Source organism: Ctenopharyngodon idella, chromosome 4 (assembly GCF_019924925.1).
Source record: "Ctenopharyngodon idella isolate HZGC_01 chromosome 4, HZGC01, whole genome shotgun sequence".
Classification (NCBI taxonomy): Eukaryota; Metazoa; Chordata; class Actinopteri; order Cypriniformes; family Xenocyprididae; genus Ctenopharyngodon; species Ctenopharyngodon idella.
Genome location: NC_067223.1, coordinates 13,872,095 through 13,896,130, shown reverse-complemented (window position 1 = coordinate 13,896,130; position 24,036 = coordinate 13,872,095). Strand labels below are relative to the sequence as shown.

At 38.3% G+C, this 24,036-nt stretch overlaps 1 protein-coding gene across 1 annotated transcript; it reads right to left on the bottom strand.

The window, feature by feature from the left end:
* Positions 1-2,112: 2,112 nt before the first annotated feature.
* Positions 2,113-23,819, bottom strand: creb3l2 (cAMP responsive element binding protein 3-like 2). The gene is given in 13 exon segments (XM_051890105.1): positions 2,113-3,365; positions 4,714-4,907; positions 4,909-4,958; positions 6,191-6,314; positions 6,528-6,627; positions 6,774-6,842; positions 7,494-7,552; positions 7,672-7,818; positions 7,910-8,091; positions 9,013-9,097; positions 9,192-9,370; positions 10,558-10,786; positions 23,382-23,819. Coding segments are annotated over 13 exon segments (1,584 nt in total). The 5' UTR covers positions 23,478-23,819; the 3' UTR covers positions 2,113-3,295.
* Positions 23,820-24,036: the final 217 nt, after the last annotated feature.

The following is a 24,036-nucleotide window of genomic DNA, read 5'->3' as shown; positions in this document are numbered from 1 at the left end:
GATTGTGATTACAAACCCCTTTGTTCAGGCAGGAAGAGACGCCTCGAAAAAAAAAATGTTTTTTTAAAATAAATAATAAATATATATCCTTTAGATTTGTAGCGTTTGTATTTTTTATTTAAAAACTACAAATATCCATTAATATTATCATAATATTAACATTACTACTAATATTATCATATTGACCACGCCCCCTAACATTTGTTACGACGACAAAGCTATTATTATCTTCACATTTATTCGTATATTAATTTTATATTAATATATAAAGCCCCCAAATATTTGATTTGACAGAAAAGCACTGGATGCTAGTGTTATTATAATATTATCACATTAAATCACAGGCTATAAATGTATGATCATATTGGCCACGCCCCCAAACATTTGTTACAACGGCAAATTTATCACATTAATTCGTATATTATCTGGTCAGGCCCCGAATATTTGATTTGACAGAAAAGCACTGGATGTTAGTGTTATTATAATATTATCATATTAAATCATAGCTATAAATATTATCATATTGACCACGCCCCCTAACATTAGCTATTATTATAACATTATCACATTAAATCATATATTAATATTATTTTGGTCACGCCCCCGTGTTTGATTTGACTGTATGTTACTATTATTATCATTTTTATCACATTAAATAATAATAAAAAAAAATATTAAATTATCATACTGGCCACACCCCTAAACGGCGAAAGAACCCAGGATGTGCTCTGTAAGATTTCATCCAGATGTTAAACTTTTTAACTCCATTTGAAGTTGATTTTGGTAAAATCTGAATGATATAATGACACAAGTGTCTGACCATATATAAAGCCACAATATTTGTGGCAATGCATCGTTAATTATTTCAAAAATACAATGTTTTTCCTGATAAGTAGAGTTTTTGGAGATACGAGAGCTGCGTCTTATCAAAGACTAGATATAGAAAGACGTCAAGGTTCACTCCTATTAGTTATGAATGGGAGAAACTGGAACGCGCAATATGGCGGAATACGCCCCGCCTTAAGTAAAAGAGCCAATCGCTGATTGGTAAAGTCATTGCGTCACTGCAGCTGCCATTAGAAGCTCCTGTTCCCCAAAGGGTTCCCATAGAAACCTGAGACTTGCGCTTAGGACTGCATATGCGCATTGGCTCGTCTAGCCTGAAAAATAACCTTGTTTTTAACGTTATTTGAGCGTAAGAAACAACATTTATGGGACAGTTCATGTCAGATTTTGTTGCTGATTTGAAATACGTTATTTAATTGTGTTTGCCAAGCAGTTTTTGAGATTTCAGGATTCCCCCACAGTGCCCGACTACCCGGAGGTGTTGCAAATATGGCCGCCGAGTGAACAGAGTTTCCTTGAAAGGGACTTTGGTCTTATTTCGAAGGCTGTGTCCTCCGAAGATAGCAATTAATAGGCTGCATACGTCATCGAGGCAGGTCTCATTTAAGAAAAGTAACCGTTACATTAAAAAATAAAAGAAATTGGAGTATTTTACACCTCGCAAGGAGTAACAGTCAATTTTATTATGATTACTTTTCTTAAATAAGACATCCTTGATGACATATGCAGCCTTCAAATGTGACCTCCATAGGACACAGCCTCCGAAGTGGGACTCTTGGTGTCTTGATATGTCCAGTACACAGGACACAGCACATTTATGCAAAGGATTACACAATTTTTTTGCTTATAAAAGGTCCCAACACCGGGCACGACAGACCTTCACTGCTCTGTAAAATAGAGCAACATGAGTTTAACAGGCAAGATATGAAACAAGTCATGAGAGTCTGAAGAGAACATGCATATTTCTTCTAATACAATTTGGCTAATGTGATTTGAGGTATGAAGGGGACCATCTGAGCTCTCTGATGTGGAGAAAACACCTTTCTTTTGCATAAAACCCTCAAGGACAGGAAAATTGTAATGCAGATCCAGTTTTAATGAAAATAATTAATAGTCAGGTATCAGAGTATAGTCATATGATGACATAAAATATCTTTCTAGACATACTTAATTCCACTCAACGTCCTAGTAAGACCAATAAATCTGGCTAATTTAATATTTTAATTTAGACATGGATAAAAGCAGCAAAATGACGGCTCAGACACGTGATTTATAATGCTTTTACTAAGGAAAATATTTATTTGCTTTGCAGAAAACAGGACAAAAACAAGGCAGAGTGATTTCAGGAAGATCATTTAAGAGCCTGAATTTGTATTGTGATGCAAAGAAAGTGTAACATAATTAAGACTGCAGTCATATAACACTCATTACACCGAATACAGAGGAAACACACCAAGCATGGACATTGCATCTGAATGCATCACATCAGGACAAAACCATCTCCTTCAAAATGCTCTCGTTTCCAGGATAAAAGGATCGCAGGCATGCTAAAAAAATAATAAATAACAGATCGATTCTACGGGGACACAGTGCAAGTGAGTTCACCACATGCCTGGATGCAGATCGCTCAGGACTCAGGTTGTCACAACCGTTCATATCTGGCCAAGAGAACGCTAGAATTGTCAGCGAGCATCCTTTACTCCCAGAAGAGCGCAGACGGGGTTTGGATGGTGGCCAGCCAGAGACAAAAAGGGCCATCTGTCCTTTAAAGACCTTAAACCAAATAAAAGAGGGCAACGTCATGGGCTGGAGAGCGGCCGTCCTCTTCATGTCATGTCCATATTGTCCCTCTTTTATTGCCCTCAATGACAAACATCTCCACTGATATCAATCACATTAATTCATATCTCTCCTAAAATACTTCCTCCATATTACAATAGAGGATACTGCAAATATTTACATATTCAGACAGAGCGTTTTTAAATGCTTTGGAAATTTGCCATCTTCATACTGTAAACACAGCCTATTATTTCAATTCAATTTTTTTATGAATCTTTGGATTAGTTTTGAAAATCCTCTTTGATTGACATGCTACATCGTGTGAATATGCAAACAGATGCAAATTCAATATATTACTACACATATTCTCAGTAGCATGGGGCAAATAGGCAAAAAAAAAAAAAGAAAAGGAAAATATTAAAACAAAAAAATTCAAAGCATATAAAAACAATGAAAATAATGCAAAACAGTGTACTTGAAATATCAAAATTTGATATACTGCTGGAATGGAATAAAAATACATTTTTGGGTTTTTTCGTGTTTATTTTAAAAAAAAGGAGATCTAAGTAAAACAATACTTAAAGTATATCTATAAATACAGAGCCTATCGCCCCGCTGCTGCAGGGAAGAGGAAGAGGAAGAGGGGACATGGAGGAGGACCAGCCGGATCTCACGATGTCTCGTTGACGGTCCTCTCCAACTGTATGACTTTAGCGGTCTCGTTTGACCACTTATCGGACCTGTGAAAATAAAACAGATTGTTTTACATCCATTCCACACCAAAGATGTACAAAGACGGTGCACTGATATTACTATGAATGGGAGAAAGTGCAACACACGATAGAGTGCAACAGTCAGGTTCCAGAGGTAAAAACATTCATTCATTTTCTCCATAGGGAAAGTGATTTTAAAAGATAACTTGTAAATCTTTAAAGAGAGACATACTGTGAGCTACAAGGTTGTTAATTGATGGTATTTGCTTCTGCTGAAGCTGCTAACTCACCCTTATTTCAGCTTATAATCGTGTTTAACAGCAAAATTCCTAGTGAAAAACTACATTACCCATAATGCTGTACAGAAAATTCCACCAATCAGAGTTGAGACCAGTAAAACACACCAAAACATGTCTTTAGCTCCGCCCACTCCCATGAAGCACTGCAAATTACGTAATCGAGTTGATCTCTCTACGCTTTTAAAATACTTCAATGTTTGTGTGTGTGTGTGTGTGTATATATATATATACACACACACATATATACACACACATACATACACACACATGCATGTTTTGTAATCTTAAAAAAATTATATTTTATATACAAAATCTATATATCAATATATTTTATATATAAAATCAACATTTGTAAATTAGTAGTTTTATATTTCTCCATTGTTTTTAATTCGATCATGCTCTTTGCAATGCTTCATGGGATTGTAGTTCTTACTAAAGCAGTTAAGTACACAGTCTTGTACCATTGTATTTTTGTCCAATTTTCAAATGCTTTTTTGCTTCAAATCAAAGTTTGTAATGTTGTGATTCACCTTGTAGCTGGTTGGCTTTGTTCATGGCTTATAACTCTATAACGAAGACTTCCCTATGGGAAGAATGAATGGAAAAAATACTTCCGGAACCAACGCCGCTGAAAGAGGGGGCGGCACTGTTGCACGGAAAAGTCCCGCCTTGTAAATAAAAGAGCTATTCGTAAATCATTGCATCACTGCAGCTGCCGTTAGAAGCTCCGGTTGCTATAAAAACAGTCAGTGATCTGATATGCGCGCTTATGACTGCATATGCGCATTGGCTGGTCTAGCATGAAAAATGCTTTTTGAGCGTGATTTGAGCATTTAGAAACAACATCTATGTAGTCAGATTTCAATGGTGATTTCAAATATGAAATTTAATCATAGGCTTGGCGAACAGCTTTGGAGATTTTGATGTTTTCCCATTCAAAGAGATAAGAGCTGTACTTGCATGACTGAAATAGTGTTTCAAAGATGGCCGCCGAGTAAAATGACTCGCCTTACAGGTACTTTGATCCACACTTCATAGCTTATCAAATCAAGCGGCCATAAAAGGAAGTGCATTACCTGTGAGAATGCAGGTCTATAAGAATCGCCTTTTGCGCATGCGTTTCATTGGTGTTGAGTAAAAGTGGGCGGGGCTCTGCTTCACGCAGCTCCGTCTGTTCCTGTTTGTTCTGCTGTTCTAAGCGCCAAGCCGCCATGACATCAGCCTGTCGGTCCCATTCAGGATATTCCCCGCCCAACCCGACAAAATAGGGGGTCGTCCAGACCCCCGTGCTCCTGAATGCTCAGAAGGTTCCGGGACTTCACTGTGGAAAAGAACAAACATCTTCATGTTTCTTATCACAAATGGAGATGCATTTGAGCTGTTAATTCCAGATGCAAATGCTAAAGTGTCTCGGCTGAGCATTTGTGATCGGATCACCTGAGATAGATATTAATATCAAGACCTGAAATCAAAAGAGAGCATCTCTTTTATTAATGCTAGGCTTTAGACAGTGGCGTTTTGTTCGAGCGGTGCATTAACTGAATAACGTGCGTGGGAGAAACGTGATGGAGGGAGATCAGAGATCAGCGATGATGAACCGATCGCTCTGCTTTTAAAGGCATGATAATTACTGTCCCACTCAACCACTGATAATGACTCTCAGAAGCTCAAGAGTGGGGCGCAGCCAACTACAGCCTCTTAATATGGATCCAAATACAGCCATTCCTCCATTCATTAGTCAGAGAGAGACAGAGAATAATGAGCAAATTACAGGAGGGATTGCGATAGACACCAGTGGCGCGTGTGTATTAGGGTTGGATCGATTTTAAACAGTTGGCTTCGGTACAATATCAGCTCTAGTGCCTCGGTAATAAAGGTAAATCGAACTTTAGGCAACAAATTAACGGCCTCAGACAACTGATACGCGTAAAAGATTTGCATATCATTACACATTAAAAAAGTTGAAATGTTCAGAAATAAGGCACATCTTTAAAGATGATTTTTGTTGATATGAAATAATTTTTTGCTTAAATTAAATGATTTAAATTAAAATGCTTAAATTATTAAAATGAAATTACTTTAGGCAACAAATAAACAGCGTTAACTGGTATGCATAAAAGATTTCATATTATACATTAAAAAAAGCTGAATGTTCAGACAAAAAGCACATCTTTAAAGAAGACTATTGAATTTTATTGATATTAAATAACAATTTAATATAATTTATTAATTTATATAAAGTATCTATAAATATATTTATTAAAGTATCCCTCTCTCTCTTAGATATATATATATATCTTTATGGGAAAAAAATCTAAGATAACTTCAGTAAATTATGGAGTGCCGCAAGGATCTGTCTTAGGCCCCCTGTTATTTTCAATATACATGCTGCATACATTAAAGTCTTTTTCCACAAATAACTAAAATAAATTATTAAAATCACTAAATTGTGGTTTAAATAAAATTAAGTTATTTCAATTAAAAAAAAGTACATTATTAAAATGAAGTTATTTTGAACTAAACTCAGTATTTCATGTCTATGTGCATGCGTACCTGTAGCAGTGTATGACTCCTGTATGGAGATCTCTCTGGTCAGGCCTGTTTTGGTGATAGAGGAGCAGGGGCTCAGGCCTTGGTAGAAACTCCCCAAGAACACAGAGAAACACAGAACCACCACCTGCACAAGAACAAACACCAACACAGGCTTAATCTAAATATAGCAATGCTTCTGTTTGCGTTTGCATTTGTCTTCCTCCCCCTCATTCTCACACACAAATGCGCACACAAACGCACACAACGCACACACAAACGCACACACACATCTATAATATGAGCAGAGGAACTGAGCGTCCAGCAGGGCGGTGACAGAGGAGGGGCGGGAAGCTCTCACCATGAGGCATGTGGAGGTCTGAGTGCCCGTCACCCGGCAGGACCGCGGGACCTTTCCTGCCACCACCGCCTGCAGCGAGTGCAGCTGCTGCAGAAGAGACCTGAGAGACCATTTACATAATCAATAATTAATAACTGAAAATTCAACCAGCAAAGGAAACAATGTGTTAGAATGAATTACTAGCAAATTATTTATTTATCACCTTAAGGTGTAGTGTATAAAAATGGAAAGGTTTGAGGGTCTTACTTGTTGGTGCACTCGAGTGTTTCAACTTTCCTGCGTAACTCATTGTTCTCGCTAGAGCATGTCTCCACCCTGTGGATGGAGAGGGTATTGCAATGTCACATGAGTTTCATCAAAGTCCCTTTCAAGGAAAGTCTGTTCATTCGGCAGCCATATTTGCAATGACTCCGGGCAGCTATCCAAGACCAAGTCCTGTCTACTGAAATGGGGGAATCCTAAAATCTCAAAAACTGCTTGTAGGAACTCAATTAAACAACATATTTCATATCAACTGTCCAATAAATGTCCTATAAATGTTGTTTCTTATGCTCAAATAGCGTTAAAAAAGCTTATTTTTCAGGCTAGACCTGCCAATGCGCATGTAGTCCTAAGCGCACATCTCAAAACACTGACAGCGATTGGCTCTTTTATTTAGAAGGCGGGACTTATTCCACCATATTGGGCGCTGCACTTTCTCCCATTCATAGTGATATGAGTGCACCATGTTTGTATATCTAAGGTCATTCACAATAATATGAACATTTATTATGTATTTAAAAAGTAAACAGGGTCCGTTTTGATTTCACATTGACTTTAAGAGTCACTGAGTGACGTCAAAGCCTTTTACACTTGATCAACTTAATCTTTTAAACAGGTCCGAGAGCGTAAAATGTTCATTTGTACTTCATAAATGCTACAATTATAATGTGATTATGTTAAAACCAAAATATTTATCAGACTTACTTCTTTTCTAAAGCATCCATGTACTCTTTCTTTTTCCGGCGGCTCTCTTGTGCTGAAATCTGACAAAAGAGAAATTCACAAGTGTTAGTATATTTGACATTAAATTTAGTACTTAGATTTGAAGTATGCATCTTTTCACAGTTAGACCATTTACACAAGGCTGAAGTCTGACACCAACCTTGTTCTTGATCTTTCTGCGAATCTTCTTCAGCGCTTTCTCCTCAGCCTTGGACAGCGGCAGCTTGGTGGGCACCGGGTATCCTTCAGCAATGAGTGTGCGTTTCTCCTCCTCAGTGAGCAGGAGAGGACCTGAGCCCTGCAGTTTCTGTCAGACGAGACAAGAGGAGGTCACTTGATCATCTTCTTTCATAAAATCTGACACATCTTGTTAATTAACAAGATTTCTTGGTACTCACATGGGGTGCCGTCAGCAGAGGAGAGTTGGAGAGGGAAGAAGGTGCTCTTGGCGCCACCTTGAGGACAGCGGGGGTCTGTGTGGGGCTGGCGGGGGCACAGGGGTGAACAGGGCTCTGACTTCCCTCAGAGTCACTGCCGTGAGAGCTGGGAGGAGTGGGCGGCATGTGCAGAGACTCCAGGCCTGGAGAAAAGCATTACAGATTGATTCTGATTGGTCAGTCATAGCATTCTGTGGGCAAATATTTGTAATATCTGAATTTTCTGCATAGCTGTGCCGTATTCATGTCTCTTGTATCACTCTGAAATCTTGTTCTTCTCAAATAATAATATAATAATACAATTATTTAAATGATATGATTAAATGATCAATATTTCATATCCACATTTTTTAATCCACACAAGTCTCAAATAATAAGATAAACTATTTAAATAATTAAGTGATTAAATTAAATTATTTAAATGATTAAAATTAAATTATTTAAAACAAATTTGTTTTTTTTTCTGTAAGTACACATGTAATAAGTCTTGTTGTTTCAAATAACTAAAACAAAGTACTTTAATTATTCGATTGTTATATTATTGTTTGAAATTATTTAAATTAAAATATTTAAATAATAAAAATTAAATGATCATTATTTCATGTCTGTTTTTTTATTTATTTATTTTTGTTTATCATATGTGATGTCCTTTCTTCTCAAATAACTAAAATAAATTATTGAAATGATTAAATGATTGCTTAAATGATTTAAATAAAAATATTTAAATTATTACAATTAAAAATGTATTTAAATTATTTAATTTAATTTAATTATTTAAAGTTAAAATCAATTTTTCTTCTCAAATATTTAAATAACTTATTTAAATTATTAAAATTAAAAATATTTATTTAAAACTAAAAACAAGAACTTTTTTTGGAAGTACACATGTAATAAGTGTGATAATGTACAGTCAGCTGTTCATTATTGAAAAATATTACCTTGTTTATGACAAGGACCATGTGACTGTACATTATATCTTGTACTCAATAATGCACTCTGATACTATTAACAGTGATCTTTATCTTCTGTGCCATAATGCAAAAATGTCTGAAACAGTGTTTTACCTTTGGGTGAGAGGTTCAAGAACTGATCCACCTCGTGTGGCTCCAGCTTAATCTGAGGGCTGAAACTCTCACTGTCCTCCTTCACCTGCAACAACACACACAAATCAGCACTTCAATCAGTACTTCAATTCAAACACTGACTATAAGGGCGTTGTCATGCTCACATTGAGCGGTTTAACCTGTGTGGCCTGGGAGAGGGTGGGGTCGCTGGTGTCAGTCACAGGCTCAGAGGCGAGACCCTCGGGGGTCAGAGTGAGGGTCAGCGTGGGCAGCAGGACGGGCGGGTCACACAGAAGAGGTTCCATCTTCAGCCCTTTATCTTCCTGCTCCATGGGCCACTCGTCATTGTCTGAATCACCTAATAAAACAGGAGTTCAATTACAGATGCAATACGTGACATGTACATGTGAAATTAAAGGGCACCTATAGTGCTTTTATTTGATTTGACCTGTGTAATACAGCTGTTTGCGCATGTAAACGATCTGCAAAGTTACAAAGCACAAAGGGAGTTCATCTCTGTAACAGAAAACACTTGAAATGCTGCGTTTGTAGTCCTGTCATTATTTCTGAGACTTCATCGTGCGGCTACATCATCATGTTACACATTTGCACATTTTTCACACACTGATTTTAGTTGTTACAAGTGTACTTACTAAAAAAAAAATTACATAAATAGACATGAAATATGAATTTGAGTTTTAAATAATTTTAATCATTTAAATGTTTTAATTTAAATAATAAAATTTAAAAAATTAAATAATTTAATTATTTAAATAATTTACTTTTAAAATAATTAAAATATTTTTAAATAATTTATTTTAAACAATCGTTTAATAATTCACATGATATATATTTTTAATTATTTTATTGAACAGTTGAGTTAGCGTTTTCTCTGTCAAGTAGACACTTTTTTTTGTTGTTGCTGCGAGCAAATTTTTTTTCTTCGCTGTATGAACTTCCAATATTGATGCAATTTACCATAGATATAATACCGTTTACAGCTGCACAAAATTTCTGACACATGCTCCAAGCGGTTGACCAATCAGAGCAGGCTAGGCTTTTCCGAAAGGCAGGCTTTAAAGAGACATGAACTAAAACCGGTGTTGGGATTGGGCTACTTTAAGACTGTTGCCGTGGGTTGTTTTTCATGTCCGCAGGTTGAAGCATCCCCAAATAACATGATATTTAACCCCTGGAATGCAAATTTTACCAGGGAAACCCTGCCAAAAACACGGATTTTACCCCCTGGAACACGGAGAACCCACCCTGAAACACGATTGGACTAGTTTTGAGTAACAATTAGGCGGGTTTTGTTGTGAAAACCTGGCAACCCTGACTAAAAAAGAACATTTCAGGGAGAGGGTGAAATGAAGTGTTGCAAAAATGTACAGTATGAGAAAAATAATGCATTTTTTTAACTTTAAAATCATGTAAATGTATTCCAAAAGGCTCCCAAAAAAAATAAAATTATGAACTTGTAAATGATCATAATATGGACAATTTAAGACTAAATGAAACTAGTTTCACATTCTGGCCAAAGCTTACCAGCATCACTGCCAGGTTCCCCGGGCAGATGGGAAAGGGGCGACTGTGGGCGTGAGTCTCCGCACAGCGAGTAACTGTGTTCGGCTTGAATGTGTGGCGGCACTGGAGATGCAGGGGTCAGTTCCTCCTCGGTGTCCATAGCATCTCCACGCCCGGACAGGAACGGGTCGCTTAACAACTGCCCCAGCAAAGCTTCTTGGGACAGATCATCCAGGAGCTCGGTGAAGTGCTGCACAGGAAGAACAGGAAAGTGCTTATTAAACCAAAAGCTTGTTAAATAGACCTTAACTGCAGACCATAAAACATCAGCACGTTTCTTTGAAGATCAGATCCCACAGCCTGGAGGAACAGACTAAACATGAGAACAAGTGCCCACAGGGTACCCTGCTCCACCAATCAGAGAGGATCACACTTTCTCCCGTCCAATCAGACGGCTCGTTCCGATCCTGGTGAGATGATTTGATTCAGGGCCAAAAGCGACAGACAGCTGCCTCTCTTCTCCTTGGCATTCCTATCAGTGCATTCCATCCCTCTCTACTGCACCTCAACATGGTCCCCTACTCCTCAAACAGGTTCAGACAGGCTGAAACCCTTCCAGACATTCATTTCATCACTTAAAAGACTAAACGCAGCACTTGTGCTAACTCAGGTCAACAGGTTTTTTCCAGCAGAACCTCTCAGCTTTTCTCCTCAGGGGCTGTTTGAAGGAATGTTCTGAATTCAATTTTGACTCGCTGTGGATTACCACAACAAACAAAAAACATGTTTAATGCACTTACAATGAAACACTGGGATAAGCATTAAAATTCACAATAGTTCAGCAGAAAGTTTAGCCACAGCACTTCAAAATTTTCCTGATAATTTACTCACCCCCATGTCATCCAAGATGTTTATGACATTCTTTCTTCAGTTAAAAGGAAATTAAGGTTTTTGAGGAAAACATTCCAGGATTTTTCCCCATATAGTGGACGTCACTGGGGTTCAACGGGTTGAAGGTTCAAATATCAGTTTCAGTGCCGCTTCAAAGGGCTCTACATGATCCCAGACGAGGAATAAGGGTCTTATCTAGCGAAACGATTGGTCATTTTCTAAAAATAAAATAAAAAAATTTGCTTTTTAACCACAAATGCTCTGCGATGCGCCACGCATTACATAATCACGTTGTAAAGGTCACACGTGACGTAGGCGAACATACCGTGCAAGTGTCTACAAAGTGAATGTGCAAAGACTAAGTCAAACGGCCTTTACAAAAAAAAAAAAAAAAAAAAAAAGTTAAAACAACGATATCAGACGATTTTGAAATTTGAGGAGAAAATGAGGAGTTTTTCGCCCTACCGTGGTACTTCCGCCTATGTCATGCGTGATCTTTTCAACATGATTACGTAATGCGTGGAGCATCGCAGAGCAAGTGCAAGATGAGCGTTTATGGTTAAAAAGTATATAATTTTTATTTTTTTTAGAAAATGACAGATCGTTTTGCTAGATAAGACCCTTATTCCTCGTCTGGGATCATGTAGAGCTCTTTGAAGCTGCACTGAAACTGACATTTGGACCTTCAACCCGTTGGTAACTGTTGGAGTCCACTATATGGAGAAAAATCCTGGAATGTTTTCCTCAAAATCCTTAACTTCCTTTCGACTGAAGAAAGAAAGACAAACTTCTTGGATGACATGGGGGTGAGTAAATTATCAGGAAATTTGTATTCTGAACGAATCCTTTAAAAGTGTCATAGAATTGCTTACAAATCGTGTCTGTGCAAAGTTATAGCTACTGATTTTGAAGCTGCTCTATCACAACAGACTCATCTCCATCTGCACAGATGAGTCAGAGTCCAGGCAGCTCATCCACAGGAAGAGGGTCAATGCAGATCTAAGATGCAGACATTCAAACAACTGCTGTCTCCTTTATGTGCATCTGTTCATGTGAAGAACCAGCAGGATCCATAGTACAGTCACGCATGGTGCAATATGTAGGTCTTTGGGTTCAGCCAACAAAGGCAGATTATCAGATCAAACAATGTTGCTTTGACTAGCACAGCCTGATACAGCAGGATATGATGCTTGGTGCTGCTGAGTGACAGTAAGATACAGACCAAAACTGCGTCAGAAATTGCATACTTTATAGTAGGTACTATATTTGATTTGAAACTTGCTTTGTGACCATTAAAAAACTATGATTTATACAGTATGAAATGTGTGTAGTATGAATGAATTTTAGAACGCACTACATCCGCCATGTTGTCACTGTCATGTGACCTACTGCGTCAGTTGTGTCGCTTCACCGCCATTCACAAATCCTCTCCCTTGGCCTCATAGGATAGTAATGTGTCCATCGAATACGCTCTTCAGAATCTTGCCGGAAGTAGTAGATCATCTGGGTACTGTTTTTCTAATACCATGTATTCGGACCAAGTGTGCCGCACAAGTCCTGAAAAGTGAAGCCAAAATGTTTCGATCGCCCCCCAGGTGGCTGGATGCAGTATAGGCCATAAACCCTGCCCTCTCCTTGTACTATAATGGGATGTGAGGCAAACTAAACAATCAAATTACTCTTCAAACATTTTTTCACACTCACTACAGCGCAGAATCAGGTTCCAAGATGTCCGCGGCATATTTGGACATTGGCGGCTTCACTTATCTACAACGGAAGAGAGTGAAGGTGCGTCGTCCATATTTTTTTACAGTCTACGATTCAGATATATATTCTGTTGGCGTACTGTTTTTCGCATACTTGTGGTAGCGAATTATTCAATTTTGGATGCAGTGCAAGTCTCTGAAAAATCAGAGAATCCAGTTTCCAGAGTTAATAAGTTTTAGAATTAATGGCCTACCAAGAGTTTTTGGCAGTATCTAGTAGAAGCTGAAATGCATACATGTTGAAGTGCATACATATTACTGTGCACAGTGTACTTTTCAAGGCCACCTAGCAGATAGATCAGTTTGGCTAATTCTAAATATAAACTGAACGGCCTGTCAACATTATGTCATTTGAGGGGTCATGTTCATAGTAGAGAAAACAAAACTGAGGCTCTGTTCCAGGCAAAAAAAAAAAAAAAAAAAAAAAAAAGTACAGTAGGCTGCATTGCAAAACCTAGCCTGATGTCTACATAATGCATCTTCCTTCTAACTCTTACTGAAAAATAAGACCATTCAAATGCTCTTCATGTAATGTGCAGGACCTTTGCATAAAATGAAACTAAACAGAACAACAACAACAAAAATACCGGAGACTGCAACAACAACAAACTCCTGCACTGACAAGCACTTGTGTGAGGGGGTTATGAGATAGCTGCAACTTCAGTTTAAAAGAATACAAAGACATTTTTATCGGTCATAACTTCTGGAGAAAAATAGTGCAGACAGTGGACAAAGATGAAACTTTCTAGAGCGTTCATGCACACTATCAAATGGAGTATACTTTGAAAGGCCATGCATTCGACTGTAGACATGAATCTGCATGAAGGCGAATGATTTCCACATGCAGATTTCGCAATGGTTCACCAATAGAAAGCTGCTTTGAAAGTGACTTCTGTGTGAGCTGTGCTTCATACATCACAAACTATTGACAACAGTGTTGTCAAAAGTACCCACTTCGATACCAAATTGGTACTGAAATTTAAAAAATGTGACGCTTTGAGCGCTGTTGAGCGGATTCGTAAAGACCTCTGATTGGCCACTGTGTTCACGCGCTCAACATATGTCTGTGATTGGCTACAATAATCAACGCATGGGAGTGTTTGAAAGCACACGGAAGTGTTTGAATTTGAAAGCGGGAACGGTCTGCTGATAGATGCCTGTTTTCAAATGCTCCCATTTGTATCTGTGTAAGCGCTTGGTAAAGAGCATCATTGATGTCTATTTACATGTTTTTGAAGTGTTGATCATTGTAGCCAATCAATCACAGACATATCTGTTGAGTGCATGAACACAATGGCCAATCAGAGGTGTTTACGAATCCGCTCAACGCATCACATTTTTTAAAATTTCAATTAGTGTTGTCAAAAGTACTGACTTTGGTACCAAGTTGGTACTTTTGACAACACAAATTTACAATAGACAATGGGCATTTTTTGCCTGTGAAATATAAAGGCTTTTAGTGACATCGATGCCTAAAAATGCCATCTAGGTAGGCAGCTCACAAAATTTTGGAAAAGAGCCTCCAGCAAGCATGATAGAAATGAGTTAAACAGAGGCAAACTGAGCAAACTAGGAAGGAAAGAGGTGGAGTTGGGGCTCAAAATGGAGAGAAGCCAGCGTATGGGATCAATTACAAGACTGACTCAGATCCAGAGGTTAGCCAAGTCAAAAAACAGACAAACACAGAGAGAAAAGAAAACAGCTAAATGACTATACACAAAGCAACCAGGAGAAGGCGAGAGAAAACAAGTGTAAGCATGGGTACTAGCACTGACAAAGTCGCTCTGGAATGCCTTGTCCTACATTTTCCACTTTTGTTATTCAACATCAGCTCTGTCTTGAGAGCCGGCCTTGGTGAGAAAACGTCTGGAATCGCATGAGAAATGCATGCAAGTGTTCCTAGCCTGCCGCCCACCCCAAACACATATTAAGTATGTGTTCATATAAGCAGTTCTCCGAAAATGTCTCTCGTGAACTTGCTTGAACTCCATATTTGGCAAAGAACTGCTTTTCTGGAATGTCTTCTTCGGCCCAAAACCATAGCATTTACAGCAAGCATTTTCAAGGTCACTTAAGGTGAACGCACCATGTAGAATGAAGAAGCGATTGAACGCCATTGAGCAGCAGTTCAAATCAGGTCAGGAGTGGGTGAAGTTATCAAGCTGTGTGACATAACATGTCATAGTTGTCGTCTTCAGCAGTCATTTACATTTCACTGCAAAATTGATGAATTCACACATGGTGTGAATTATGGCTGTACACCATCACCATATTATTATGCCATTCCTGTTTCAGTCACAGGCGATATGCAATTACATCTGACACTCTTGAGTGCGTGATAAGATGATTATGATGATTGCTGAAAATTGCTGGGTGTCGACTGCTCTCTAAGAGGAATATAAGAGACCGTTCACTCTGAGGAGGACAGGCGTGAGGTTTCCTAAGGTTCAAGGATAGAAATAATCACTTCTAAGTTCCTGTTTGGGATCAGTTCCTTCACCATATGGCAGTCTACACTTCATTTAAATACATTATTAAAAAAAATTATAAAATTTTGTGAACAATACACATACATATACTTGAAATAGTATGCTGTTTGAGTAAGACGCACCCTCCACCATCATTATTAATGCCAGCATCCAGTTGGGTGGATTCTGGGAGTGAAGGCTTCTTTGTCCATAGTTTGGATGGGTGTATAGTACATGTGGTTTCAGTTGGGGGCAGGGTACTACAATTTAACTATTTCTGAGTTTTTGCCCCGCTGGAGAGTCGAATAGTTGTTGAAGCCGCTCCTCCGGTGATGACAGAGACTTTGGGGGTGGCGATGGTGGATTCAGACAGTGGTCTGTAATTTTTTCCCCCCTTAAGGGGGTCGTGAATGTGTGTGCAGGAAGAGGGAGTTTACTGGCCAAATGTGGACACAGATGATGCAACCTTTAAGCAGCAAAACAGATGTGAGGAAAGCTGAACCCACAGGAGACAAAGATCAGCGCTCGCGAGGCTGGACCTTGTCCTTTACGCACCGTTGGATCTGACTCACTGATATTAGTCACCAAAAATCAATTTACTTTGGACTGAAGTGCTTCAAACTTATAACAGACTTGAGGAAAGCCAGCATGTTTGTCCTCTTAAACAAAACACTCCAGGATGGTTGACGGATCTCTTTGAATGCTGTTGTACAAGAAATGACTGATTATTGAGTAGTGATATTCTAGGACAAGAGCCAATGTTGAGTGACTGGTGGCCTTGTTTGACTGGATAACAAGGGTCTTTTTGACTCAAATTCAGAGTTAACCTGTCTTAATGGACGTTTGTTTAGAGTTTAATGACTGCCTGTACTGCTGCCGTGAATCAAAACAGCTCAACTCCCAATAAACTACATCACTAAGTAGGGTAAAGTTGCATGATAAAGTTACTTTGAGGAGAAACTGATGTTCCTTTCTTAATCAGATCATAAATAATTAACGTGATAGAGTGAAATTTAAATTCCATGAATTCTTGTGAGAGTCTCAAGAATTGAAAAGAGCAAAGAGCATGTAGGACACATCTAATAAGGAAATAAAATTGATTATGAAAAGTTTACATCCTCTTTAGCAGTTGAGTGTACAATCTGAAAAAAAAAAAAAAAAAAAAAAAAGTGGTCTGCAACTTCGGTACCAGGTCAGTACTGAAATTTTTATAAATGTGACGGTACCAGCATTTCCCCCTAGCATTTTGAGCACTGTTGAGCAGATTCTTAAACACCTCTGATTGGCCATTGTGTTCACACACTCAACAGATATCTCTGTGATTGGCTACAATGATCAACGCTTCAAACGCTCCCGTGTGTATCTGTGTAAGCGCTTGGTGAAGAGTGTCATTGATGTCTATTAACATGTTTTTGAAGCTTTGATCATTGTAGTCAATCACAGACATATATGTTGAGCACACGAACACAATGGCCAGTCGGAGATAGTAGATAGAGAAGTATCCGCCAAGATAAAATTTATTCTGATTGTAAAACTAACCAAGTAACACTCCCTCCTAAAATTAATGGTCACCAGCATAAGGTATGTTTTGCTTGCTGGTAAGAGCATATGATGCTGGTTTGCTGGTCCCCAGCATGCTAAGCGGGAGAGCAAACCAACTCAGCTTTGCTTGAAAACAGCATGACTATGTTGGTCCACCAGATTGACCAGCTCTAATCAATGCTGAATGCTGGATTTTGTTCTGGAAAGGTTGCTTGCTTTAAAGCAATGTAGTGCTATATAAATAAACGTGACTTTTGTGGGAAAAGTTGTGTATCTTATCCTAAAGTTCACATTACTAATCTTATTTGTGCCAGGACAAATCCCACCAGAAGTCCATCACTTTTTCCATGATTCACTCCGCCCTCTCTGAGAGTGTTCTGAGTTCGCTTGGCTCTTGTTCAAGCTCCTTGTGTGCAACTGTTGGGCATCGCAGCTGCGGCTTCAGTTTATATTAGGGAAGACTGTGCTGTAAAATCACAACAAGACCAAACACATCCTGCATATTCAGGGACGTCCCATCCTCCCTTCCCCCAGCGGAGAGTGAAGCGCTGGAACTGCAACGGGTGTCGGCGACTTCTGTAACCTCAGGGGTCCAGGAAATGGCTCCTCTGTAATCAACATCGGGCCAATAGTGACTTTAAAGTGCACTGGATGTAAACAAGCAGTGACGGTGGATAACAAAAATCCAGTCTGGATTGATTGGAAACACTTGATCACCCACTCTTTGCTCTTTTAGAGGAACAGTAAAACTGAATGGAGTGAAAGACACCCTGTATGTCCAATACACAAGTAGCAATGGCGTAAATGAGTGATACCACCGTACCATGAAAATACAGAGTGAAATATATTAGTTTTACTGTTTTGAGTTTTTGTTTTTAACAATGTGAGGCAGTTTTTGTGCACTCATGTCAGACTTACTATTTATTTAATAATCTAAATTATTTGGTTTGATTTTATCACATTAAAAATAAGAGATCGAAAAAGTAAATGAGCCCGAAGCACATTTTATTTGTAACGTATTTAATTCACTTGATTATACAAAATAGGCTTTACTACATGGTTTGTTTATTAAATTCAATGTATTAAAATTGTATTAAACAACTGTTTAAATAATGTGGTAATGTCTATTTTATATATATATATATATATATATATATATAATGTAAAAATCATAAAATATAAGTATACATTTGAGATATTTTAATTTATATCTTATAATATATAAACATAATATAAAATCTAAAATAATATATATTATATATACTATAAAAAAAAAAAAAAAATGTATACTACAAAATATAAAAGGACATGAATGCTCTGGATCTGACTTAAGAGTTGTGTACTCAATTTCAATTCCTGTTTTATTTTGCAAGACAAATTATAAAATGAGTAGGGGGGAAAAACACTGTGCATACAACGGCAAACTTGCAGCTCACTAACAAAATCAGTGGCTTTGTTCTCAGAAAATAGAGGTTCTCATGCAATGTTATACTCCCAAAGCTAATAACCTTTCCCGCATCCCAGCACCACCATTACAACTTCCCCACCACCAAAAATACATTGTTTAAATCAAAGAAAGATCGGCCTCCAAGGGGCACTTAGACAAGGCCGAGTGAAACCAAAAGATCATGATGAAGAAAATGAATGTGTAATGAATGTGTGTGTGCTCAGAGAAGGTTCAGGCTCAAGTTGCAGCTTATACAAACCATCCATTCAGAGCTAAAGAGCAAGAATGTGCATCGCAGAATGATACAGCTTGCAAGAACGATGGATGCCGGGCCACTCAGAAACCCTGCCCTCTCGGAGAACAGTCCGAGCCTGTGTCCACCCGGCCCACAGAGAGCAGAGAGAAGGCGGCCTGCTCATGCTGGAGGACAGAGGGTTTCTCACTACAGACCGCTTGCCAGTAGACTCATCCCCCCTCCCGTCCCACAAGACCACTCCACTAAAGCTTGAGTCATCAGTGGCACGATGCTGTAATGAATACCACGTGACTCCTGAGTGACAAATGTTATCAAAATGTCAGAGAGCTCAGGGCTACAAGATCAGTCTGTCCTGACATGCTATCCACTGACCACAAACATTTTAAGCACCAGGATACTGTCAATAAACTGCCCTGTCCTAAATCATGATACGGTCTATTTATGTGTATAAAAATTACACATTCATAGGGTTTTTCAGTTACTAGAGAGTCATATATAAGGGATGCACGATATATCGGCCACCATATCAGTATGTGCCGATATATGTTCATTTTTAATGTTATCGTTATTGGCTTGATAAGAAAATTTGGTCGATATATTAAAGCCGATAAATAATGGATTATTTCCTTCAGCTGAGACACTTCAGATGCACACTGTCCGCCATAATGGCTTTGAATTGCTTGAAATATGATTGAAATCACTTCAAAAAGGAAAATACAGTTAAGTAAAGTGCAAGTCTGTCATATAGGCTACATAATATTATAATGAGAACATTATAATTGCCTGCTTGGGACATGGCTTTTAATGGTGAGACTTTTGTTTTTGTAATCAGGCTTTCAAAAATCATATATAAATTTTGATTTAGATTTATCGGGCAATATATCGGTTATCGGTTATCAGTATCGGCCAAACTTTTTATATCGGTGCATCCCTAATATATGCATAAAGGAACATGTAAATTAACAGAGTGAAAAGTGTAATTGTGAGCATCCTTGTCATAAAAGTGCAACAAAGTGTAACTATAAGCAAATGCATGTGCAACTCAATAAAAGGCAGTGATTTGGTCAGGCACAAGTTGACCACAGAAGCCTCTCAGTCTGTTCCAGTCACACGAGATCTTAAAAACATAACGTCAGCAGCACAAACCAGATGTGAGGCCAGACTCCTGTTCTGGTGTTTACAATCAGACACGGCCTCTATGGTTGAGACAGACAACTTATTTTCTTAAGATATCCTCGTCAGTCCAGTGTTTAACATCACTGATTGTGTGTGACCACGGAGGGAATATTGGCCTGTGTGTGTTTCAGAGTCATTTTATATCGTAATGTTATTCATGCAGGAAATTCAATTAAAAACTTTTTTTATATTAAATAATGCAATACTTAAATTAAAAGGTACTTCATTTCATTCATAGCAAAAGAAAGATAAGTCTGGTATCAACGCAAAAACAGCTTCACATTATGAAACATTAAAAAAGGGGAAAACTACTCAAATTAATTTTGTGTTTGTTCAAATAACACAAATAAAAGTCGGGACAACAATGGGCAGTTCTTCTTTTTGTTTTACTGTGCAATAACTGAATCACGAACTCCGTTTGTCCTTTGGACAATTAACTGGCCAACCAATATTTAACCCAGAGTGGCCAAAAGTGCTTATTCCTGAGTTTATTCTGGGTGTATTCAACTCAATACACTACAATTAATATCTATAAAACTGATTCTGATTGGATGTGCCGGTATAACCAGTATAACAAAATCACTAACAGTTGACATTTCTATACAATAACATAACACCCAGTCCTAGTTAACAGAATTTACGCTGTACACAGATTTTAACCATCTTGCCTTAATGCATGATGCTGATATCACAGCTAATAGAAAAGAGCTAAAATATAATTCTTGGTAATATATAATATATATATATATAACTAGTGTAGAAGTTTTTTATATGTAGAAGTTTCTTTCTATGAAATCCCCCACTTCCTTAAACAATTGAACTGATAGTGTTATCAGCTGTTCATAACATCAAATCATCAGGAGAGACAAATGAGATCATCTGATACAGAAGATATGCAAATAACCAAGAACTGGGTGATTACGACTGTCATTAGTACTAATAAACAGGTCAGTGCACACGCTCTTGCTAAACCATGCCTTTCCTCATATTTGCGTTAACCAAGAATGACTTACACAGTGGTTCAGGAAGTACATCTGGTTGCCACAAGGCCTCAGTCTGCAGGAGATAATATGCTTTCAGGCTAATCGTGTCGGTGTGATTATCAGCACAAAGAAATGCTGAGCATGACGCCTGAACTGCTCCTCTCAGCATCTCCTTAACCCCTGTCTTAAAGGGGGAATGAGCCTTGGGTTATTTTTACCATTTTAAATCACCTGAAATATGACGACTGAGTCTTTGCTTATAGAGTAAGTGACATGCAGGTACAAACACACACCCTCAAAACAAGTTCTTCCCAATTGACAATGAAGACATAATCGCAACTATTAGTAACGTAAGGCAACAATTGGGCCTATTACGTCATAAAAAGGGCATGTTCGCATTCCTCAAATATTATATTGTCAGAAGATTGGCTCCAGACATGCATTAAATTTAGAGCATAAATTCAAATCTGAAAGTTGACCGGCACGCCACGCCACGGCAATGCAGTTGACTCATAATGCAGAAGGACAAGGACGCAGATGCAACATGCATAATGATAACAGACGTATGCAACAGGCCGAGCTCACAAAGCAAGCTTCAGGGGAGCCTACGGCTCCAACTGAGAACAGTTTGCGTTGTTGTGTGGAATTCCATGTCAACAAACCCTGGGGAGCAAGAGTGAAAGTGAGGAGAAATAGTACATTGAGACCCATGAGGTGGGGGAGCATGTGTGTGTTTGGGGGGGGGGAATGATGGGGGCCTAAAACAAAGACCCTGTTCTGTTCTAAAGGTGAAGGAGAATGCGAACCATTCCTCAACCTTCACAAGGCATATATAGTTCTCATGGAAGTGTATGTTACTGCCATGATCCTGTCGGTTTCTGAATCCCAGACAAACCAAACTGCTGCACCTCAAACGCTGGCTTTGATGCTGTCTGGAAAAGTGTTATGAGCCTTGTCTGGTAATTTAATTGGGATCTCGGTTTAGTAACTGATCGTAACCTACCACATCTGTGCAACTAACTTCCTTCGATGAGTATTATAAATTTGAGTTAGTCGACATGAAATAAGTAAAGTTGACGTCCCGCAGTGTGACTTGCTTGCATTTTAAACAGCATTTATATGTGCTGCAAATACTCACAATGCAACCAAATACAGAAACGCACTGCAAATACATGATAAAATAAACCAAAAACTCACCTTTCAGGTCACGGACAACACAACTAAGGAGTAGACGTTGAACAATAAGCATGTGCCAGCCAGGTTCATCACTTGTTGGGGTCCCCTTGAAACATTTCCATTGTGGTCTGTGCTATTTGCCACACATTTATATATACTAGTATTTGCCATGAGTTTCTGTATTTGGTTGTGTTGTGAGTATTTGCAGCGTCTTTCTGTATTTGGTTGCGTTGTGAGCATTTTCAGCGTGTTTTCTGTATTTGGTTGCGTTGAGAGTATTTGCAGCGCATTTCCGTATTTGATTGTGTTATGAGCATTTGCAATTAGTTTCTGTATTTGGTTGCGTTGTGAGTATTTGCAGCACATATGTTGTCAAACTGATGAAGATGTTCTCTCAATTTGCTGGTGTTTTTTCTATTTGCATGTGTTTTCTTCAGTTGCAGAGCACTCAGCTCTTTCTAGGCCACCATATTTAAATGACTATAAGGAATACATATAAATTTGTGTCACATTTATAAAATATTTTTATTAATTCATACCATCATGACTATTAAAAAAAAAAGTGCAGATAAAAAGGATTTAATTTTTTTTTTTACAAATATAGGCCAAAAATATACTTTCCCTTCCATTCAAATACATTTTAACCGAAAATCTTCATGTTGACTAAAAAAAGTACATGCACCAACTACCCACTGCGAACCCCTTAATTAGTCAGCAGTCTACCCATCAAGTAGAGGCCCCTTTGAGCAGAAGTTGGAACACAAACCTATTATTACATAACCTGCAACACCTCTTCAAGGATTCGAGCACTATATTCTGACTTTATTCAAATGGGCTAAACCCATTACTTTGTGTGGCACTATACATGATACAATCACTGGATAACTGCACCATCTGAACTTTATCCCTTGGAGCCAAGTGGAACCCATGGCACATTAGTAATCTTATAGATCTCATATAAAGTGTCTCTGAGCGATCAAATGAAATAAAAACTATTTTAATGACTAAATGTTGTAAATGATAAGGTTTAGAGCCATTTAAATGCATTCTGGATGATCTGACACTAGTTGCAACACATCAAAACATGCGAAGTGAAAGATGGCAATCATGCCACGGTATCATATGAAGATTCCCACTTACAGTGCTGTATAAAATGTCGTTATCCCCGGCTTCGGACAATTCGCTGAGATTTTTGTCCCATTGTAAAAACGTTTCCCCGCTATCCATTATTTCCATGCTTCGATCTGCGTCTGTAATAAATCGTCACGGAGGCGCAGTCGCTTCAACGACTCCACAAACGACAATTTGTCAGCGTTGGCGATCGCGTATCCGTTAAATGGCTCGTCCGACCGTGATTCAAAGTGATTGTTTTACTGTCAACGGAAAGTTGATTATAAGTTGTGCGTCTGTAGCCAGTGTTCACGGAACTTTCCTCTCAGCTTCCTTGAGAAATGTCTCCCCTTCACAGGCGAGCAGGAATTTGGGGCGGGGAAATGATGGGAATGGCAAAATTTGTTTACAAAAGACAGTTTGTGGACTATACTACATTCATGGAATGTTTCATTTGTTTCCAAACAAAAAACAAAACATGGGCTTTTAAATGGGTTTATATTTTGTTACACTGTTTGAAAACACATCCGCATAAATTAGCTTGAAATACAAAACTTTCTTATCTGAGGTCCCGCCCTTGGAATCCATGCGTGAACCAATAAGATAAGCTGTTACGTTTAAAGCTCACCTCACACTGAGAGGCGGAAAATCACCGAAGACGGACAACCCATCTGACCAATAGGAG